Here is a 20352-nt window from a genome sequence, read left to right as displayed (position 1 = left end):
AATCTATTAAAATTAATGCCATCTCTGTGGGTCAGAGGGACGTCTTATGCTTTCAGATGTGATGCCCTGGGGACATTGCCCATGCATTATACCAGGTGACAGTGAGGAATGTCAAGAGAAAATGTCAAGCAAACACAAAATGAGGAACTTTCAAGCAAAACAAAACAAAACAAAACAAAAACCCAGATTAGGCAGGGATATCTTTTTTTTTTTATGAAATATTTATGTGTATTGGGGTTGAGTCTGCATGTATGTCTGTGCACCACATGCATGCCTGATGCCCGCTGACCTCAGAGGAGGACACTGGATCCCCTGGAACTGGAGTTACAGATGGTTGTGAGCTGCTATGTGGGTGCTGGGAATTGAATCAAGGTCCTCTGGAAGAGCAGCCAGCTTTCTGAACCACTGAGGCATCTCCCTAGCCCCATGAGCGTCTGGAGTCTGTATCTTTGAAAATGTCAACTATGTAGTATGGAATGTGTGGAGTAAAGAAAGTATATTAATTATCTATATCTCTGCTGTGATCAAATGCCTGCCAAAGTAACGTCCTGGGAGGGTTAGTTCTGGCTCACAGTTCAGAGGAGGGCAGTCCATCATGGCTGCTTGTCCACAGACCAACAGACAAAGGAGGAGCAGTGGTAGGGCTCATCTGGCTTTCTCCTTCCTCCCGTTATCCAGTTGAGGACCCCAGTTCACGGGATGGTGCCTCCCACGTTCACAGAGAGTCATCCTGGAAACTACCTCATAGAAGCCAAAGGTGTGCCTCATTAATACCCTAGGTGTTTATTAATCCACTCAAGTTGACAATAAAGCTAATCATCACAGGAAAAGGCTGGACTGCAAGTAGCTGATTCAATGAAAGTGTCATGTAAATATAGACAGTCAATAGCTGGGCTGGGGTGTGAGAGCAGAAACGTACAGAGAAGTCTTCACAGGTCACAGGTGTAGTGGATGAAACCCGGAATAGTCCAGGAAAACAACAATAAGCCAATAAACAAAAATTAGAAAAAGAGCCCAGTGTGGTGGCCCACGACTTTAATCCCAGCATCCAGGAGGGAGAGGCAGGCGGATCTCTGCAATTCAAGGCCAGGTCAGTCCACACATTGAGTTCTAGAAGTTCTAAGCCAGGCCCGACCATGTCTATATAAAAAGTAGCAAGAGAGCCCACAGTGGTTTAGAGTGAGAAAGAAGGAATTCTGCAAAGCTGGGTGGGTAAAAGGCATATAGGTGTACTGTAAAATCGAAAACATGTCACCTCCCATTTTATTTATTATTTTTTAAATATTCACTTTGAGTTTCCCCTGCATTACTCTGCGGTCATCTTTACCTGTGAGGGCCTGGGGTAAAGAGTGAGTTCCAAGGGAGCAAGAGCATTTTGCCACATTTTAAAATAGGTAAATGGAAAGGAAAAGCATCCGTGGTGTGTAGAATCCTGTGGTCCAAGGCAAGGAGGTATGGCGTTAGTATAGACCCCACAAGGGCAAGTGCTGCTGGACTAGGAGAAAAGGCTAGCCCAGCAGATCACCTTCCACGACAGATTTTGGTCTTCTCTGGGGTGCAAAATGTATTCCTCCACCCCTTCCCACAGGCCGGTTCCCTCGCTGGCTCTCAAAGGATATAGAAGTTAGAGACACACACAGACTCCCCCAGACATCCTTAGAGGAGCTAGCTAGAACCGAATCTTGCCGGTCTGCGTGGAATGAGTACAAACCACGGTGCCAAGTGTAGAAATGAAGTAGCGTTCTACACACAAGCTTCTGCCGACGCAGTAGCCAGCAATCTGTGAATGAGCAAGAGGATAAACCCAACCAATCAGGGCCCGGTAGGCCTCAGCCAATCCTAGCTCAGCGATGGTTCTAGGCTGGGCGGGGTTGACCCTCCAAAGTGTTGTTTGTTGGCCTGGTGCCCCTCCCCCACAGCCCTGGCATCCCGTTCTAGGGAGAAAGAGGGCAGTCTGGAAGCAGTCTGGAAACCCGCAAAGCAGATTAAACCAAAGGTGCAGGCCGAGAAAGAACGCTGAACCTGGACTGCTGCAGCCATGGCAACGCCGCATTTGCCTTGGGCACCGTGCCCAGGGCATCCTAGGAAGGGTGGAATTGCCTCAGGATTAAGAGGGTCTAGAACAATGGTTCTCAGCCTTCCTAAAGCTGTGACTCTTTAACAGAGTTCTTCATGTTGTGGGGACCCCCAACCACAAAATTATTTTCGTTGCTACTTCATAACTGTAATTTTGCTACTGCTCTGAATTGCAATGTATATCTTTTTGGAGATAAAGGATTGTGTGGGGGAGGGGTCGCGACCCCCACACAGGTTGAGAACCATTGGTTTAGCCCGCTGTGTGGCCTTGCTGATGAAAAAGGAGGCTGATGTTCAGGAGGAGGGATTGCTCAAGAGAGCTGTACTCAGTACCTCCAGTGGATTCGGTAAGGGTGGGGAGGGGAGGGAAGAGGAAATGAAGGCCTCCCCAAGGAAGATGCACCATACCCAGACAGACACACGGCCGACATGTCTCCTGACCCCTTCCCGCCACATCTCAAGCTAATCTCCAACTGGTAGTTTTCCCAACGTGTCTTCCATCGGATTTTCTCATTCCTGGGATGAGGCTGGATGATAGCCCCGCCCAAATTGATATCGTCATAAAGGAGATAGGAAATGAGAGGACTGGTAGTGTAGTACAGTGCAGGGCACTTGCCCACTATGTGAACCACGTTTGTGTTCGATGCCCAGCACGGCCCAAACAAAAGCAAAACGAGGACTAGGTGAAGACAGGGTGCATTGAATTTGAGGTCTTAGGTGCTGGAGATGACTCAGTGGCTAAGAGCTCTGGTTGTTCCTCCAGAGAACTTGGGTCCTATTCCCAAGACCCACGTGGCACTTAACAACTATGGTGAGGGGCACCCAGGGCACTAGACACATATATGATGTATGCGTACACATACACATAAAATCTTGAGTTTGAGGTCCTGTACTCTGGATCAGGCCTTGTCTAAGCATTTTCTATTCAATTAGATCAAAACTGAACTAGGTCTGTAATTGGTTTTTTACTTGTCAACTTGACAGATCTGGAATCATCTGTGGGGGACTATCCTGATTATGCTAATTGAAGTGGAAAGTCTCACGTACTTTGAGGGGCCCCATTCTTTTTTTACAAGATTTTTAAAAAAATTTTTAATTATTTTAAATTATGCATATATATGTTTGTCTGTGTTTATGTTCCCAGTAGCCAGAGGTGTTGGATCTCCTAGGGCTGGAGTTACAGGCAGTTGTGAGCTTCCAGATGTGGGTGCTGGGAATCAAACTTGGGTCTTCTGGAACAGCAGAAGGTGCTTGAAGGTGGTTACTGAGAAGCTGGACTCCACTTCCCAAGCTCAGAGAGCATTCAGCCCCAAGGGATTCTACTTCAAAAACTCAGCCAGCCCCTGCCAGGGCCAGGCCAGAGGTGCTGGGATTTACAGATACACACGGGACTCTTTCAGGCTATAAAATGCTTTTAAAAAGAAAGGAACAGGATGCTGGGCCAGACCACGAACTGATCAGACCTTCTGTCCAGTGGTCCTTGAGGATAATAGAGTGAAAACCTCTACTCCTTTATATCTTGACTTCAGCTTCTCCAGAGAACCAAATTATAAGGCCCCTGGAAAACAGCAAGATACATGGGGCTGGATCAACTAGCAACTTGGTGAAATAAAACCTCCCTTATTCCCAAGACAAAAACACAAGGAACATGATTCCTCTAGTTGTATTCAGAATCAGAGACTAAAGCAATTATCACAGGAAGTCTGGAGGCACCCAAAACTTTTCCATTGAATGAAATGTCAGAATCTTGACTTGCTGCTTCGTGATCTCATTTGGGTACTTGTCACATCTGCCTTAACCACCTCCCTGGAGGCTTTACATGACAACTGACTGATGTCTACCTTTGCCTGGCTTCTCGTCAGTCCTTAGTGGAGCTGTGTGGCAGGGGTGAGAACCCTTCTGTAGTCTGGTGCCTTCCCACCCACCCTTCTCCATGGCATCATGGTACAACCAACCCTCCCTTGCCAGCCCAGTACCAGGAAGTACACACCTGTGGAAGTAGTACTTAATTTTTCTACCATCACAGTGAACTGATGAAGCTTCTGCGGTATTAAGCAATCCATCATAACAGTTGTGACTGGTTAACTTTAATTTGTCAAAATAAATCTGCAGTATTTTGCATGTTAGTAATACAGTGCTGGTATTGACAGGTAAAATCATCATCTGCGTACATAGAAACCTTCATTTAGGAGCACACCTTAGGAGGGAAATGAATACACAGTAAAAGGTAAATGCAGGCCAAGCAGCGAGCCCTAGAGCAAGCATAACAGGCTGGATGTCAGATTTGAGGATTATCTAATACAACTGTTTAGCTGCCAATCTGATAAAGGGGAAGCTCTCCACCAGGTTACAACCAGGAGGGAAAACATACTCTGCCTTTTTGTAGAGTGGTGGCCATCGGTGCCTCCAACACATGGTTGAATCTGTTCATCAGCATCACAACTCAGTTTCAGTTCCAAGACACAGGAGGATCCCACCATACAACTTGTTTGTGTCCCCTTTGTCATAGCCTACCCTCACCCCATCCTGTCATCAACTCTCTCCCTCCCCAAAGACACAACGTGGCTTTATTATTGCAGACAAGCTTAAGTGAATAGAGTATGCATACAAAATAGCATTTTAACTGACGTCATACATGAAGTCTCACTCCTGTTTACAATGAATTGATAAAACAATCATTTCTAGTATATATCTTTTTTTTTCCCATAAGAACTAATACTCTCAGGATCTTATGACCACGCTGTCACCTGGGGGAAGGGCCCATATCTGCTCACTTAAGGACTGCTCCTTGGACCACTGTGGAGGAAGCCTGGGCTGTCTGACCACGAGGGATCATGACTGCCAGAAGAACAGAAATGACAGGGCCCAGCAGACAGAGCACATGCCAGGAAATGAGGGTTTCCTCCACATGTGACCACTGCCCTCCCAGGTCTCAGCAGTACCATGCCTGGGCCTTCCCCACACGAGCCCTTCCAGTAGCTCACACATAATGATCTACATATTAAAAACAAACCAACTTTCAACTGTGGATAAGAACTGTTGTAACAAAGTCATAGCTACATATTTTTCTCTACATTTTGTTTATTGAGACAAACTAATTAAAAGGCACAAACATAGGGCATGTTTACATGGACATTATAACAAACATATACATTAAAAGTGTAGGAATGTGTTGCCTTCCTGCTAAACAGAAAGTTCCTAAGCTTTATATATACAAAAGTTGTACAATTTAATGTCCTAAAGTACAAAAGATCATTTATAAAATTATTTTACACTAGGTACTATTTATTTTAATTTTTTTTTTTTTTTTTTTTTTTTTTTTTTTTTTACTATGTAGTTCATCCCCCTAGAACTGTTTTGTATAATGAAACACAGATACCTGTCCCTGATGTAGGAAGTCTGCCTCAGATGCAAGGTATTTTGATGTTTGTACTGACACAGTGGGGTATAAACGGAAGTCATCTGGTGCCAGTCCTGCATGCATTCTGCAGGGCTAACAAAACTCATTTCCATTTCTCTCAACTGCCAAGATTAAAAATGAAAAAGACCCAAAACATATTGCAATGTAAAAACAAAAAAAATTACAGCAACTTGGTTTGAATGAACTCTTCTTTAACACAATGCTTTAAAAACATGAAGTGTGGCATGATGGAGTAAAGAGTATCTGTTTCCCTAGCTTTTGGTTTCTACCGTATGTACAGGGATAAAGCATCTGGCTAAGAAACAAAAGCACATGTCTCAACGTGCACAATCATTGCTGGGTTTCCATGGAGCATGCAGACAGCTGCCTCCCTGAAAACTCCAGAAAGCGGATACAAGTGTTTTCTTAAAGGAAAAAAAAGTGATGTCCATATTTACAAGTTGAACAAATCTGCACAGTACTTGATTAGACAGAAGGAGGGAGAAAAGATACACTCTGCTTGTTCTGAAGGGGCATCCTACCTAGTTAGTGGTTAGAATAAAAACTGTATACAATTTAATATAAGACATAAACTCTAGTGAGCATCTAACACGTCTGCGCCTGTTGTAACATCAACAGGCGCTGATTGGGAGAGAGGAGCCTATCACATCCCAGTGCCTCCAATTCTTCCAATTTAAAGCAATAGATTTAAACTGTTCCAAAGTCCTCGTTGCTCCTGAACATGACCCACTGGCCCGTGTTGGAGCCTGCCTGTGTGCACATCTGACTTCTAAGTCAGCCGCAGCCTTTTCTCATCAAAACACAATTTGGTTTTTTTTTTTTAAGTTTTTGTTTTTTTTTTTAAAAAAGTCAACTACAATGCTATATTCCATCAGGATTAATATGCTGAGCAATATTTACATCTCCAAATATCAGGTCACAATCCCTATTATATGTTGAAGTTAGAATGATAAATTATCATATGCTTTGCATATCAGAGCTGGTATCACCTTTCCCATAGGGAATGCTGCCTGAAATTAACATATTCCCAAAGGTAAAATGCATATTCTCTGAAATGCATTTTATTATGACAATGCATCTATTTACTCATACAAACAAAAACACAGACAGTTCTACACTAGCTCTCAGTCTGTGGGTTTAGAACTTCAGGTTAAAACCTTCCACCTTGTACAGAGGAAAAGCTTTGCTAGTGTTTACAATAAAATGATTTTTTAGGATTAAAAATAATAATTAAAAAACAAATAATGCTTTTTTTCATTTTGAAATGGGTTTTATGATTGGTTTTAATTCTGGCATTTCACCTTGCCAGCTACTATCCTGTTTAAGCAATGCTGTCAGCTAAAAGGTTTCTGATTAAACTAATGTGGTCCAGTGAGAAGTTACACATATACCCTACTTTGAACAACCCCAGCCAAATTGGAGCAAAATGCTACTACACTCTTATTAACTAACATAATAAAACCTCCCAATTTCATAGTCTGCTTTTTGCTTTAATCAACTAAAAGTAAGTTGCTGGTAAATATTTACTTTAACCCAGATTTTGACTTTATAATACTGTTTACCAAGGTGGTGATGTAGGCAAAGCTTGGGGCAAGAAAGGCATGCTTTCTACAGGCCTCATTGCTATATTGAGAGGGGCAGCTAGTGTCATAGGTGTGGGCAGGTTCATGGGAGATGTGATGGTGACAGGGTGTGCTATATTCACCGGGGCAGTTACAGGGGTGGGGAGGTTGACTGGGGTAGTGAGTGTTAAAGGAGAGGTCATGGATAATGGACTGGTTATGGTTACAGGATGCCCTATGTTCATTGGGCTGGTTATATTAACTGCACTTGAAACATTTACTGGACTTCTCATGCTCATTGCAGCTGCCACTGTGACTGGGTTTGACATAGTCCCAGACGACACAGAGGATGTTATATTGAATGGAGTAGTGAGAGTCACAGGGGTCGTAGCAGCCGTGGAGGTTTGGCACAGGTTGGCAGCTTCTAAAATGAGAAGACAAAAGGGACTTTAGACTCTCAAAACTATAAGCAAAATTCAGCTTCTGAATTAACTTCTCTTAATTAAAAAGAACATTTAATAAATCAAATTACAGTTTCTACCAGTGATCAAATACTGAGAGGACCTTCTGGGCACAGTCCTGGGGCCAGGGATCCACTGTATGGATCTCTTCTCTGATGCCTGGGAGGACTTGGACAACTCGTTCAGCCCTGAACTTTTGACTTCAGTTCAGACTTACTTACCTACCTCAGAGATGCTGAGAGGACCAGTGACTTCTGCAAGGCACTCGGGGGAGCAGAGGTGCTAAGTAGGCTAAGTGTCCTCACTGCCTTCATGCAGTTCTCCTGGGTTCTAAGCCTTTCCTGGGAGAGTCAACCACCAGCAGGCCAGCAGGAAAGGTTTGTCTACACAGAGCTGTGACAGTGATTTCTCAAAAGGCACACTAACTAGCAGAGAGGTGTGTGTACTCATGAACACAATGTTAAAAGGCTTCTGAGAAGTGAAGCCACATTCTGTTGAGGTTTTAAAAATGGGGGAAGAATGATAAACACTGTTTTAGTGTCTGAGTTAGAGGAAAACTAAGTTAAATAATGTTGTAGTTCATAATGTTTCTTTTCTTTTTCAGGTGGGGGTCTCACTATGTAGCCTTTGCTGGCCTAGAATCTGCTATGTAGCCCAGGCTGCCTCAGAGATCTGCCTGCCTCTACTTCCCCAGTGCTGGGACTAAAGGCGTGTGCCACCATGCCTGGCTTATAAAGCTTCTCATGTTAAGGGAAAGCTACTAGTCAGTAGTTGTGTTCACCTTCTTCCCTTCTCACCCTACTTCCTCTTCTTTCTAGTGCTGATACAATCACCTACTTCATGCCCAACAGCATTTAACTGCTCACATTACACACCCCACCAAGCATACAGAGCAGGGCCAGCTTAGGAGGGAACTCCTGGGGCATGTTAGGGAACCCAGTCCTTTTTATCCAGCAATGCCGGAGCAGTTCTTTAAAAGACCCCTGGGGCTGGAGAGTTGACTCAGCAGTTAAGGTCACATGCTGCTCTTGCAGACAATCTGGGTTCAGTCACCAGCACCTACATGTGGCTCAGAACAATCTGTAACTCCAGTTCCAGGGGATCTGAAGCCCTATTTCTGGCTTTTGCAGGCACCAGGCATGCATGTGGGGCACATAACATAATCAGGCAGAACATTCATACACATAAATAATAAATCTTAATTAAAAAAAAAAAGATTCTTGGAAGGTGACATCCCACCCACCCCCTCAAGAAAATTCAGCACCACCTACCAATATACCATGAAATGGCAGTGGGGAGACAGAGCTATGACACCCACTCAAGTCTCTAGCTGGAGGAGGTCTGCACAGGGTCCACAGAGGGGTCAAACTGGTTCAGGTCAGTCCGCAGCCCTTCTCTGATGGTCTGGCCTTATCTGGCATGCTTTGCACTACACACCACGAGTTGCAAAACAAGACTGATGATGGAAAACCATCTAGGGAGGCTTTTTTTTTTTTTTTTTTTTTAAATAGATTACTGGGATATCCAATAGTGAAACTGAGATGGAACCTGGGAAATTTATAAAGTTAAAAAGCTTCCTCAATGAGAATCTGAATTTCATCCAGGTTTGGGAATTTAAAATTTATCCAGGTCTAACATTTAAAGGACATTTCTGGCTGAGTGAGGATCTCTGGGTTTGGGGCCAGCCTGGTCTACATAGGGAGCTCTAGGGCAGCTAGGGTTACACAGTGAGAAAAACAAAACCACACAAACAAAACAATGATATTTTTAAGTCAAGTTTAGATTTTCATTAGGTTTTCAATATAGCAGTCTCCTCTCTCCCAAAATGCAATGTTTACTAACACAGAGAGAGACTCCAGCTACAAATAGGAACACATGGCATTTTGTTTAAGGAAGGTCGGAAGATGAGCTCAACAATCAAGTCTCATTGTGCAAAGCAAACTGAATACAACAGGGACACAAATGAACGCAAATGCAGCAAGTGAGGATGGAGAAGGCCGGCCCACTGGCTTCCTGGGCGACAGCGTCCCTGCTGGCGTGCTCCTCATGCTCTGTCTCCCGGCCGCTTCCCTGCCTCCTCTCCAGTCTTCTTGTCACTCTAGAGGATCAAACTTTTGGTACTGGACATAGAAGGCAAGTGTTCACCACTGAGCTGTGTCCCGGCCCTCAAGCATCCTTTTACTATGACTTCACTTTTACTCCTTCTCTAGTGAAAATATCCTTCACAACAGACTTTCAACTACTACACAATTATCATCACCTCAACTTCTACAACGAAGTCCTCAACAGCAGAGGTGCAGATAGGTTAAGGTAGGGCCAGCCCTATGAAGGGCTAAAGGAGATGAAAGGTGAGACCAAGAGCCAAGAGAAAAGACAGCAGGACTGTAAGGTCTTAATTATGCACCAAATAATCAATGCAGGATCAGTCCTGAGAAACAGAAAATTAGCTATGAGAAAGTGAACTTACACAGGACAGCTCATCTACCTCAAAGTGGGAATACTTTAGAAATTTAAAAAGGAGCCTTCCGAGAGATGATGGTGCACTCAACACTCGAGAGGCAGAAGCAGACCATTTCTGTGAGTTCAAGGCCAGCCTGGTCTACTAAGCAAGTTCCAGGACAGCCAGAGCTGTTACACTAGGAAACCCTGTCTTGAACATGCCCACCCCCCAAAAAAGAGCCCATTCCAGGAATAGTGGTGCACACCTTTAATCCTGGCACTGGGGAGGCAGAGGCAGGCGGATCTCTGTGGGTTTGAGGCCAGCCTGGTCTATGGAGTGAATTCCAGGACAGCCAGGGCTACACAGAGAGACCCTGTCTCAAAACCAAACAAAAAGGAACCCTTAACACAAGGACACTGACATACAAAGGAACTATAAGCACACCAACCTTGACTGTTTATGTAACAAAAAGTAAATCCAGAGAAAGAACAAGGCAGGAAGCACTGATGACTCTTATTTCCCAGTAATAAAAACCTAAATGGAAGCCCTGCTGCCAATAATTAGATTATACCAAACCCTGCCCAGTAAGCAGCATTGTGACGCTAAACTCCTCCACTGCTCTTCTCCCCTCCCGTCCCCTGGAGTACTACTCAAACACTCCCTGAGCTGCACCCGGAGCACTGGAAGCCCCTCTTACCTTTCTTTCTTGCTTTGACAGCTTCTTCCCACAGCCTCAGTGTCTCCACCTGCTTCCCTGGCCAGCTTGTCACATGCTGTTGTTGTTGCTGCTGCTGCTGCTGCTGCTGCTGTTGCTTCTGATTGCTGGTCTCTTCACTCATGCATGCTATTCCAAAGACAAACCACAAACATGGTGTTTAACCTGTTTTCAACCATGTTTTCAACCCCAAACCTAGGAGCTAGAGATATAATCGGTCAGCTGTTACAGTGCTTGGCTAACATGCAGGAGGCCCTGGGTTCCAGCCTTAGCATAAGACCCTGTCAAAAACAAAAGCAAAGGAACCCAAGGCAGAAGTGATGGTGCACACACACCTTTAATCTCAGTACTCAGGAGGCAGAGGCAGTTAGGTCTCCGAGTTCTTGACCAGTCTGGTGGTCTACACTGTGAGTTCAAGGCCAGCCAAGACTACATAGTGAGAACCTGTTTCAAAATTAAACAAACAAATACACCCAAACCTACATGCTTTGACTCCTTGTGCCTCTATGGCTGCTGTCATTTAACTAATAGCTCTTAATGTAGTGAACCTTTTTTCCTGCTCGTCTATACTAAGCAAAATAAACAAGTTTGCTAAAGGTCAGGAAACTAGGGCCAGCAAGATGGCTCAGCAGGTAATGGCACCTGGCACCAAGTCTGATGGCCTGAGCTCAACCCTTGGGACCTATGTGGTGGAAGGAGAAAACAGACTTCCTAAAGCGTTCCTCTGACCTCCACACTTGCACTGTGCCATGTGTGTACAAGAGTTTTCAATAATCTACAGAACTAGAGAAAACTTATATAAAAAGAAAATAATTCTTTGCTATATTAAAATGGAATTATCTTTGAAAAACGAAGTTGGATGTTTGCAGAGGTTCAATATTTAATAAAAAGGATGTTGGATAATGTTAGCATGGGTTCAATGTTTAATAAACTATCAAATATATTTATTTAACCATAAAGACATTAACAGTAAATTTTTATAAAGAATAGCATGCTAGATAATAAACTTGATATACGCACAAAAATGCAAAAGTGGATGGGATTAAAACACATTAAGCTAGCCAGGTATGGTAGCACATACCTTCAATATTAGTACTTGGGAGGCAAAGGAAGACAGATCTCTGAGTTCGAAGTCAGCCAAGGCTACAAGAATAAAACAAAACAAAACAAAATTAAACTTTCCCATTTACTGAAGCCATTCACGACCATTTATTTAAAGAATCTGGCCGGGTGGTGGTGGTGTACATCTTTAATCCCAGCACTTGGGAGGCAGAGCCAGGTGGATCTCTGAGTTCGAGGCCAGCCTGGTCTACAGAGCAATATGCAGACACCAAAACTACATGGAGAAACCCTGTCTCAAAAAACCAACCAACCAAACAAACAAAAAGAATCTGATATTTCTATTGCATGAAATATGCCACCATACTTGGCTCAAGTTTATTATTATTGTATTATATTATTTTGAGAAATGTACTTTATAGCCAACTCTGATCTTGAACTTCTGATACTCCTGCTTCTAGCTCCCATGCTCTAGGGATATGGGTGTGAACCACCACACTCAGCTGCTGCAATTCTAAGCACCAGAGTTCTTATTCAAACCTCATAAACAAAACACTGAAAATAGCTGGATGAAATTCTGCTCTGTGGGTATAATTAGTAGTAGACAAGTATGGAACTAGAAGCACATGAATGGGAAGTCTAACAATGTTGTTTGCACACACGTGTTAAGGCACAGTTCCAATGCCAACACACTTTCTCCATTGATGTTTGCTTGTCTATTTTGGTGATGGGAGGAAACAAGATGAACGTTAATACAGTCTCGAGGGCATAGTCACAATATCTTTGATATATTGGAAAAGAAGCCCAGAGTTCATCAATATGAAATGCAAACAGTCTGAAATATCACCTACTTTTGCTGATGCCTTGTTTACACGTGTTACAGTTGATACTTTGGCTCTGCCCATGTGTCTTTAAGTGGCTGGTGATGTATGCTGCACTCAAGAGCTTCCCACAGATGTTACACGATACCTTGCCTTCGTGGCGCACCATGTGTGTCCGTAGTCTGTCTTTGGTGGCAAAGGCAGCAGTGCACGTCTGCATGAGGGAGGAAAACTTTTTTTAAATATAGACTATCCTGTTCAACTCATTTTAAAGTACGTATACTCCACACATCACCCTACCCACGTCAACAAGCTGGCTAAACTAGTATAATTGTCATTGCATGTGTTACTGAGAATCACAGAGCATACTACAACATCTGCTGAATTTTAGATGCTTCTATTTTAGAGGAAGAAAATACAGCAACAAGAAAAACCAAAATACATTTGGAGTAGTGAAAAGATATGAGGCTCACATTCAGTTAAAACTAGATTTAGGGCTGGGCGGAGGGCTCAGTGATAGAGAACTTCCAGCAACAAACCAATCAGGAATGCCTAAAACAGCAAAATTCTCAACCTTCTCAGTATCAAAATCTATATCTAATAAAATCACTGATCTAAATATATTTGCAAATTTTCCAATTTGGTAACAGCAGATACAAATCTAGTAAATAATAACAGTTATCCCAAGATAACAGAAAATGCACTATAACATATCCCCTTCTCTAGGCTGAAGAGATGGCTCACTGGTTAAGAACAGTGGCTGGCTGCTCTTGCAGAGGAACCAGCTTTAGTTTCCAGCACTCACAAGGATGCTCACACAACTCCAGTTCCAGGAGATCTGACAGCCTCTTTTGCCCTACTCGGGCACCAGGCATGCACATGTGCACATACATACATGCAGGCAAATATTCATATACATGGCACAAACAAATTGCAAAAGGGGCTGGAGAGACTGGCTGCTCTTGTAGAGGACCCAGGTTCAGTTCCTGGCACCCATGTAGTGGTTCACAACCTTCTGTGACTCCAGTTCCAGGAAATTTGATGCCCTCTTCTGACCTACTTGGGCTCCTGCATGCAAATGGTACACATATATACACTCAGGTATACACACATACACATAAAATAAGTATTTTTTTAATTGAAAAAAATTTCTCTTATATCAAAAAATGCCATTGCCCAAGGAAAGGGAAACATAGCCTACACAAAAACAACAACATTTCTATTTTAAAATGACCTTTTATTATAAAAGTATATTGTCTTATATACTCTAAAACTAGAATCCCAATGAAGCACATTCCCTCCAATCATGACTGGATAATGTGCACCAGTGCTGGCTAAGGGTAAGCCTTTTTAACTCTTACTTGGCATTTGAAGGGCCTTTCTGTTGAGTGCACATGCTTTACGTGACAGCTGAGGTGGTCAGGCCTGAAAAAGAGTTCCAAACAGAAGATGTAAAGGACACCCGGAGAGACGGCTGCTCATGCGATGCTGCACCATTCAGACTACAGGGGCACTCTGCAGAAAGCAAGAGTTATCAAGTCCCTTCACCCTCAGTGCAAATCACCCTACCTCTCACATCATAAACACAATTCTCAATCCTTAACCTGTTATTTTTCTTTAGTCACCATGAGATCATATTAAGCCCTGATTCTTTACAATCACAAACACTCAAAGTTTTAGTTCCAATACCAGGAATAACTACCACTGTGGTAACTCTAAGAGGCTGTTTTTGTTGTTGTTGTTGTTTTGTTTTGTTTGTTTTTTAAGAGTGAAATAGTACACACATAAATATGGGGATGGACATGTAAAGATGGGGTGGGGGATGGGAGAAGATCCCCCTAAAAGTTGTATTAAGAGTATCCAAGGTCATTCCAACTAACAGGAAAGTCTCAATGATCCTCATCACGTTCTCCAACTGAACTAAAAACCGGCGAGACTTTGAGTGATAAGCTCCATGTGCCAAATGAGGCCTGGGTCTACCGAAGTCCCTCCTTAAATGACCTAACAGGTTAACTGCTTTGTCTTCACTAGTCAGTCATATCAAACCAGAGTTAGGCCTAAAGATAGACTATTTCTCACCAACTTCCTCTTATAATGCAGACCTACTCACATATCTTCTCACAGAAACCTAGATTACAGACACAAACTGTCGCTCACTGATAGCAAAATGAAAAAGCCAAGCAAAATGTAGTACCTTGAGAAGCCTTTCCCACAAACACTGCAAGTATAGGGTTTGGTGATGCCTCCTTCATGAGACCTCACGTGGTAAGTCATCCGGTCCTTCCTCTTGAAGCGCTGATTACAAATGGGACACTCAAAGGGCTTTTCGTCCGAATGGGACAGCTTGTGCCGGTTGAGGTGGTACACATCCCGGAAGGCCTTGCCACACATCTCACAGGCGTGGTTCTTCTTGACAGGCTTACTGGGTTTCTTGACGGACTGGGGCACAGGCATTGCTGTGGTGCTGGCACTGCTACTGGGGTTGGTGCCCGAGGAAGATGTAGTGACTGTTGATAAGATGCCTGCAATAGTTGAAACCAGCGAAGTTCGGCTGCTGTCCCCAGCGATGGTGGAGATAAGGGGAACCACCGTGGTGGGAGTTTTCTTTGCCCGAGACACCAGCTTGATCCCTGTGTGGCAGGACTGATGGCGCCGTAGGTGATAGCTGTCCCTGAACGCTTTACTGCAGTAAGTGCACACAAACGAAGTTTTGGGTTTTTCTTTTTTAATCCCAATGGCATCCTTTAATGTTTCTGGTGCAGCCTGAGGTTTCTGAGTTATTGGTATTGGAAGCAATGGTTTCTGATCAGGGGGCTCCACAGCAGAACTCAGGAGGGGCAGCAAGCTGTTTTGTGCTGCCTGCTGTTGGTGATGGGAGGCTTCGTGGGCCTAAAACCAAACATTTACACTTGAGAAACTGAGCCTCTCAGAGTGACCTTAACCATTCAGTATGCTCCAGACAAGAGAGAGTAGAAGACACAGTCCAGGAGCCTGTGAGCTGCTCTCTGCAACAGAGCTGCAGTGACCACCTGCTCTCAAGAGCTCTGGGTACAAAACACTGAAAATCGCTGCTGACCAAAATTTTTGCATCTACACTGCTGACCACAATCGTACTTTCAAACAGCTGACTAAAGTTACACCCTATCCTGGCTCATGAGAGACATTAGTTGATGAAACCAGTGTGCATCTGACTGTCAATACAGAAACCAAGTTTAAATAACTTGTCAAAAAAATTACATGCCAGACTTAAGTATTTAACAGTACCTTAGATTGTGGCAACATCCAAACTCTGTAACACGACCAACACGATCATCTACTTGTCTGTTACTGAGGATATAAAAAGCACCAAGTCTCTCGCTCTCTATCAGAAGAAAACTAGTGATTGAGAAAGGGCCTGCTAAGCAATGAAAGGAATGTAGCTCTGTGAATGCATACAGCGTATGCTGTTAAGTTTACTTATAACGCTCATTGCTTAACTCTACTAAAAGACTTGGCTGAAATGAAAGCTGCCATTTATCAACCAGGAAGGGATCTGTGAAGGTAGCAAAACACCTGTCAGCTGTTTCTCAGATCACGAGTCTTCTACTAGAGTCTGCATCCTTTCCCAACACTAGTAAAAAGGAAACCAAACTGCAGCCACACTGCGTCCACCCTCTTCCAGAAGCAGGAACATCTCAGATAAATGCTTCTCTACTTCAGCACTGTAGCTGGACCACTGCTTGGAAATTTTAGAAAATGATGGAAAAAGTTCTTGAAATAGCTCTTCCTAATATGTTGTTCTTTATTTACTAACATTATTTTTTTTTAATACTTGACAGTGAGCCCAAGCCCCTATGCTTCGGTTTTGTAATCCTAAAAGGATCATGCTAATAGTTCCAAATGTTTTACCCATAGAACATCCTAGGAAGAGCCTATCCCATCATCGTAGACACATTAGACAGTCTTCTCACCCTTCACACTCTGCAGTCACTTGATTAGCTAAGTTGATTAAAGACAGAAAACAAGCTGGCAGAGTGCCTCCTCTGATGGTCAAGAACGTCTATCTACCTATTCCACACTGTTCACTTAACGGCAGATCAGCAGCTGTGCCTGCAACCACGCCCCCCAAAGGTTAGGAGGCATGGTATCCAAAGGTAGTGGTCTGAATTGAACAATTTTAACTTACATGTCCTTCAGGCTTTGGAATGATACTCAGAAATTGTAGCTACTAATGGGTATCTTTCCAAACTCAATGGCCATACTGGATTACAGGTCACTTTTCACCTAAAGTGTTCAGCTTTTAACTCAGGGTCTACTTACCCGGGTGTACTTATAGAATTTGGTTTCTATACTCTTTTTTGAGCTAAGTAGAATACCCAAGTTTCCACACTGAATACAAACAGTTAAGAGCCGAAGCTAGCTCAAGATATACAATTTCAAAGGCTAACAGATCACACGCTGTGGAATGCAAATCTTCTGGACAAAGTTCAAACTTATAACATTTTGAGCTATTTTTCAATTCTAAACAACCATTAGCAGGATGGGATACTAAAGAAATTACTGTCATTTTACCAATCCAGATGTTTTGAGCCATAAAGAGTTATTTTGGCAGCATTGCTGATGCCCACTCTGACAAGGGTCAGTCCCTGTTTCTTGGGTAGAATGCTGTAGAACTACTAGAAGAATCAGTCTAAAGATTCCGAGGAGCCCAGCATTTCTCTAGAAAGCCGGCTAAGGAGGCAATTTTCCTCAACTTGTTTTCTGAGGAAGAGTTAAATAAAAACCACAGCCTGCCTTCAGTGAAGTGATTTACTTCTCAGACCTAAGTTCTTGGTAGGCTCTGCTTTGACTAACACCACCACTTCAGAGATTAAATGTCATCTTCTAACTCAAGGGCAAAGCTCTAGCCCTACCCAAGCTCTCCCTTTTCTGGGGCTGGCAAAAAACAAAACAGAAATGTTATTTCATCACCCAGGGTGGTAGGATGTAGAACCATGAAATCTCCATTGCCAGAGGGTAAAAGATTTTGTACTGAAACAAATTAGCATCGGTGAGTCATATCTTGAATGTCCTGTTAGAAGAATCATCCATCAAATATTTTAAGAGCTACACTTTCACTTTCTACCATGTTATCTGGAAAGCAAGCAGGTTATTAAAATTTGCTTAAAGGTATAAATTCAACAGGATGTTCCAAGAAACATAGTTTATTCTCTATTTACCCACTGAGTAACTGAAAATGGACACTGAATGTCCATTTGTACCTTTCCATAGGAGAGACTAAAGCCTCTTTTCTCGTTGTCCTCAAATATAAATTACAGCTTTTCCAACAATTTTCACAGTACATACTACACGTCCAGGATCAAATATGAGCTTTCACATTTCCTCATCAGGCGGAAAAAAATTAATGGGTTGGCATTAACTTTATCCAGGAAAAGAATAGTCAAAATAGCTTTTAAAAGTATTTTATGGGATCTTTCAACTAGCTTCCCAAAGATGAACTGTGGGCTTCCCCTTTACATAAAGAACTTGTTTTGGTCATTCTCCACTAAGTTTCTAGATACTCGGTCTAACACTGTTCAAACCACTTCCATGGCTCATCAGTGCTTTATTGTAAAAGGACCATTTGTAAGCTTCTTCTAAAAAAGGCATTTGCCATCTCTGCACCAACCCCACGCCAGCTAGTTCTGTATTTCTTTACCAATACATTCTTAAGTTGATTATCACTTGATTAGCAAGCTCAGAGCACAATAAAACCAATATTAGATAAGAAAGATAAAGTGGGAAGTTCATGAGTTCCAAAATCTTAAGAATTCCCGATTTTAGTAAGTCCACTTATTTCATTAATTACTTAAAATCAAAATGCCCACACTTAAAAATATATCTTAATACGACAAGCCAGGTTACACAATAGGTCATTTTGCGTTCTCCAGTTCCCTATATTAACTCCACCGGGATGGGACCAGATGCTGAGAGGATAATCTTTTGAAGATTCTGCATTTCCAAAGGTCTCAAGCGCCCGAGCTACGCGTCTGGAATTTCACGGAAGCATTCATAGGAAAATAACTCCAAAGAGGCAGGCGCGAAGGACACACTTTAAAGACTGCTTCCTAACCTTCGGAACTGAAGTTTCTCCGTGAGCTCATCTCTACGGCTCATCAATGCATTTGCAAACAGAAACGAAGCAGGGGGAAAAAAGTTCCAAACAGGGGTCCTGCGTTAAAGTGGCCGGGAAAGGGGATGGCTAAAGTATCCGCTACAGTAGCTTTGAAGTTTCTAGCAAAAAAAGCGAATACCCACACGCCACGACTGACTCATCTGGGGGCTTTGTAAGCGGACTTTGTGCTCACACTCCGCTTCCCGTCGCCCACTGGGCCGGAGCGAACGTTCCAGCGGGCCGCGAGCGAGAAGCGCTCGGAGAAGGTCGGGCCTGCAGGAGTCCCGGCCCCCGCCGCTCCCCGCCGCTCCCCGCCCCCGCCCGGCCCCGCCAGCCCGGGGATTCCCCAAGCTCAATGGGACGGCAGGAGAGCTGGACAGAGGCGAGGGGACCAGCTGCCAGGGCTCAGCTGGGACGCGGACTAGGAATGGGAAAAAGTTTGCAGAGGGGAACCACGCTCGCAACACCCCCGGCCGGGTACACCCGAGGGGGCGGCGAGAAGGGGGAGTGGCGGCGAAGCCAGAGATACCCGCTATTCGCGGGATGTGGGAGGAGGGTCAGAAAGTCAACACACAAGCACACACACACACAAAAAGAGAGGTGACGCGAAAGCGCGAGCGAAAGATGGATGGGGACTCGGAGCGGGACCCGGGGACCCCCTCGCTGCGCCGCACGGCCGGGTCGGGCGCGCAGTGGCCGAGCGGCCCGCGCTACCCAGCGGCCCGGCGCCCTCCTTTCTCTGGGCCGCGGGGTGGTGACAGCGACCGGCCTCCTCCCTTCCCCTTCGGGGCGGGAGGGAAGGGTGTGTGTATGCGTGTGCGCTTGGGGGGGCCCCGGGTTCACCCCGAGGCCTGCTTCTCCCCCGCACCCTGTGAGGCCGCCTCCTTTCACCTCAGCGGCCGGGCTCCGCCGGAGCGGGCGGGCGGGCGGGCGGAAAAACAAAGGGGGATTAAGGCCGGGCCGGAGAGCGGAGCCGGGAGGGGAGGAGCGCCCGCCCGAGCCCGGCCCGGCCCCCCTGGCCCCCCGGCCCCCCCGGGGCCCCCAGTACCTGGAACAGGAACGCGGTCCAGTTGGCCTCCATGGCTGCGGCGGCCGACCCCCCTCCTCCCCACTCCCCCCGCTCGGGGAGCCTCCTCAGCCGGAGGAGGCGACAACAAAGCGGCGGCGGCGGCGGCGGCAGCGGCAGCGGCGGCTCCTCAACATGGCAGCGCCGAGCGCGGCCACTTCCGGTAACCTCCGGGACGCACCACCGCGGCGGCGAGCGCGGGCGGGGGGGGAGCCCCGGCCCGGCCGCCGCCGCCCCCAGCCGCTCCGACCCCCTCCGGGCGTCCCCGCCGCCGGCGCGCCGCCTCGGAGCTCAGCCAGTGCCCGCGGGCGGTGGGGTCAGGGCGCCCGCGCGGGGGCTGGGGTGGGGCCGGGGGCGGGGATGGGGCGCGGCGTCCCCCCCCCGCGGGGGTGTGTGATGCTGCGGTCCGTGGCTCAGGCAGCTGGAGCAGGGGGAGCTCAGGAGAGAAGATGGAGGACGCCAGGGTCTGGCGCTGGCCCGCTGGGCACAGCTGGGCTGCCTTGCGTGACTCTGATTCGGTGCCCAGCGGTGTCGCGTCCCTATCATACCCTCAGCAGCAGTCAGAGCTCCTGTCGGTCACCTGGCTCTTTAGTCGGTC

The 20352-nt window shown here is 45.3% G+C and overlaps 1 protein-coding gene across 2 annotated transcripts; it reads right to left on the bottom strand.

Moving 5' to 3' along the window:
- Positions 1 to 4141: 4141 nt before the first annotated feature.
- On the bottom strand, positions 4142 to 20269 carry Vezf1 (vascular endothelial zinc finger 1). Of its 2 annotated transcripts, none has more exons than XM_036195974.1 (6): positions 19737 to 20245; positions 14750 to 15444; positions 13917 to 13980; positions 12586 to 12769; positions 10658 to 10804; positions 4142 to 7483 (listed from the first exon to the last, which is right to left on the bottom strand). In XM_036195974.1, exons 1-6 carry the CDS (start codon positions 19767 to 19769, stop codon positions 7056 to 7058), a joined length of 1551 nt encoding a protein of 516 aa, XP_036051867.1. In that variant the 5' UTR covers positions 19770 to 20245; the 3' UTR covers positions 4142 to 7055. The 2 variants fall into 2 exon arrangements, with proteins under 2 accessions (XP_036051867.1, XP_036051866.1); XM_036195973.1 differs by having other exon boundaries at positions 5383 to 7483; positions 12586 to 12787; positions 19737 to 20269.
- Between the last annotated feature and the right edge of the window lie 83 nt (positions 20270 to 20352).

This window comes from Onychomys torridus, chromosome 8 (assembly GCF_903995425.1).
Source record: "Onychomys torridus chromosome 8, mOncTor1.1, whole genome shotgun sequence".
Taxonomy (NCBI): Eukaryota; Metazoa; Chordata; class Mammalia; order Rodentia; family Cricetidae; genus Onychomys; species Onychomys torridus.
The sequence above is the reverse complement of the archived record's forward strand: the minus strand, read 5'-3'. Positions and strand labels throughout refer to the sequence as shown.

What these genes read in the sequence shown, in the direction of transcription:
- Vezf1 (XM_036195973.1), bottom strand. Translation starts at nt 19,769, where the DNA reads ATGGAGGCCAACTGGACCGCGTTCCTGTTCCAG. An exon ending in TAAACAAGGCATCAGCAAAA is followed by an intron (nt 10,805 to 12,585) that starts GTAGGTGATATT and finishes TCTTTGGAATAG; the next exon opens with CATGCATGAGTGAAGAGACC. An exon ending in TGTCAAAGCAAGAAAGAAAG is followed by an intron (nt 7,484 to 10,657) that starts GTAAGAGGGGCT and finishes TTCTCATTTTAG; the next exon opens with AAGCTGCCAACCTGTGCCAA.